Here is an 883-nt window from a genome sequence, read left to right on the forward strand (position 1 = left end):
TCAATCAGTCAAAATTCATGAAAAAGTATCATCAAAGAAACAAGTTTCGTTCGGTGTTCCACAAGGCTCCATCCTAGGCCCAATCTTATTCATTATTTTCATCAATGATCTGTCATCAATTGCAAAAGACTGTCCTCTTATTCAGTACGCTGATGACTCTCAATTTCTCCACGCTGCCTCTGTTAACAATTTAAATGAGTCAATAGGGAAAGCTAAACAAACCCTAACAGAAGCAAAACAATACTTTGAAATAAATGGTCTAAAGCTAAATCCACAGAAAACACAATGTATTTTCATAGGCAGCCGTCAGAACATTGCAAAAATACCCATAGATACAATGATAGAATTCCAGGGCTGCTACATCAAACCCAGCACAACAGTAAAAAATCTAGGAGTTTACATAGACAGATACATGACATTTGAGACACACATTGACCACATCTACAGGAAAGTAATGGGCACGCTGATATACTTAAATCACATCAAAAATAAAATACCCACAGAAACAAGAGTTATTGTTATACAAACACTAGCACTTAGCATAAGCAATTACTGCCTAAACATCTGGGGCTCCACAAATAAAACACAAATACAAAGGACACAGAAACTACAGAACTTTGCAGCAAGAGTAGCACTAGGAAATATAAATAAATATGACCACATCACACCACATATCAACACACTAAAATGGCTAAAAGTGCAACAGAAATACAACTATGACACATGCATTCTAATCCATAAAATTATACAGGGAATTTACCCACATTGGCTATTACCTATACGGACAACAGGTAACACAACGGGTGTCCAAACAAGGCAAAACAACTGCCTATATATCAAGAGATCAAATACAGAAACCGGGGCAAGAAATATGCTAATCCGA

At 36.5% G+C, this 883-nt stretch overlaps 1 protein-coding gene across 1 annotated transcript; it reads left to right on the forward strand.

Moving 5' to 3' along the window:
• Positions 1–207: 207 nt before the first annotated feature.
• On the forward strand, positions 208–865 carry LOC138867768 (uncharacterized; the record flags this gene model as incomplete). The annotated part of the gene is given in 1 exon segment (XM_070144409.1): positions 208–865. A coding segment is annotated over 1 exon segment (528 nt), but the record flags the coding sequence as incomplete, so codon positions are not given.
• Between the last annotated feature and the right edge of the window lie 18 nt (positions 866–883).

Source organism: Penaeus vannamei, chromosome 32 (assembly GCF_042767895.1).
Source record: "Penaeus vannamei isolate JL-2024 chromosome 32, ASM4276789v1, whole genome shotgun sequence".
Lineage (NCBI taxonomy): Eukaryota > Metazoa > Arthropoda > Malacostraca > Decapoda > Penaeidae > Penaeus > Penaeus vannamei.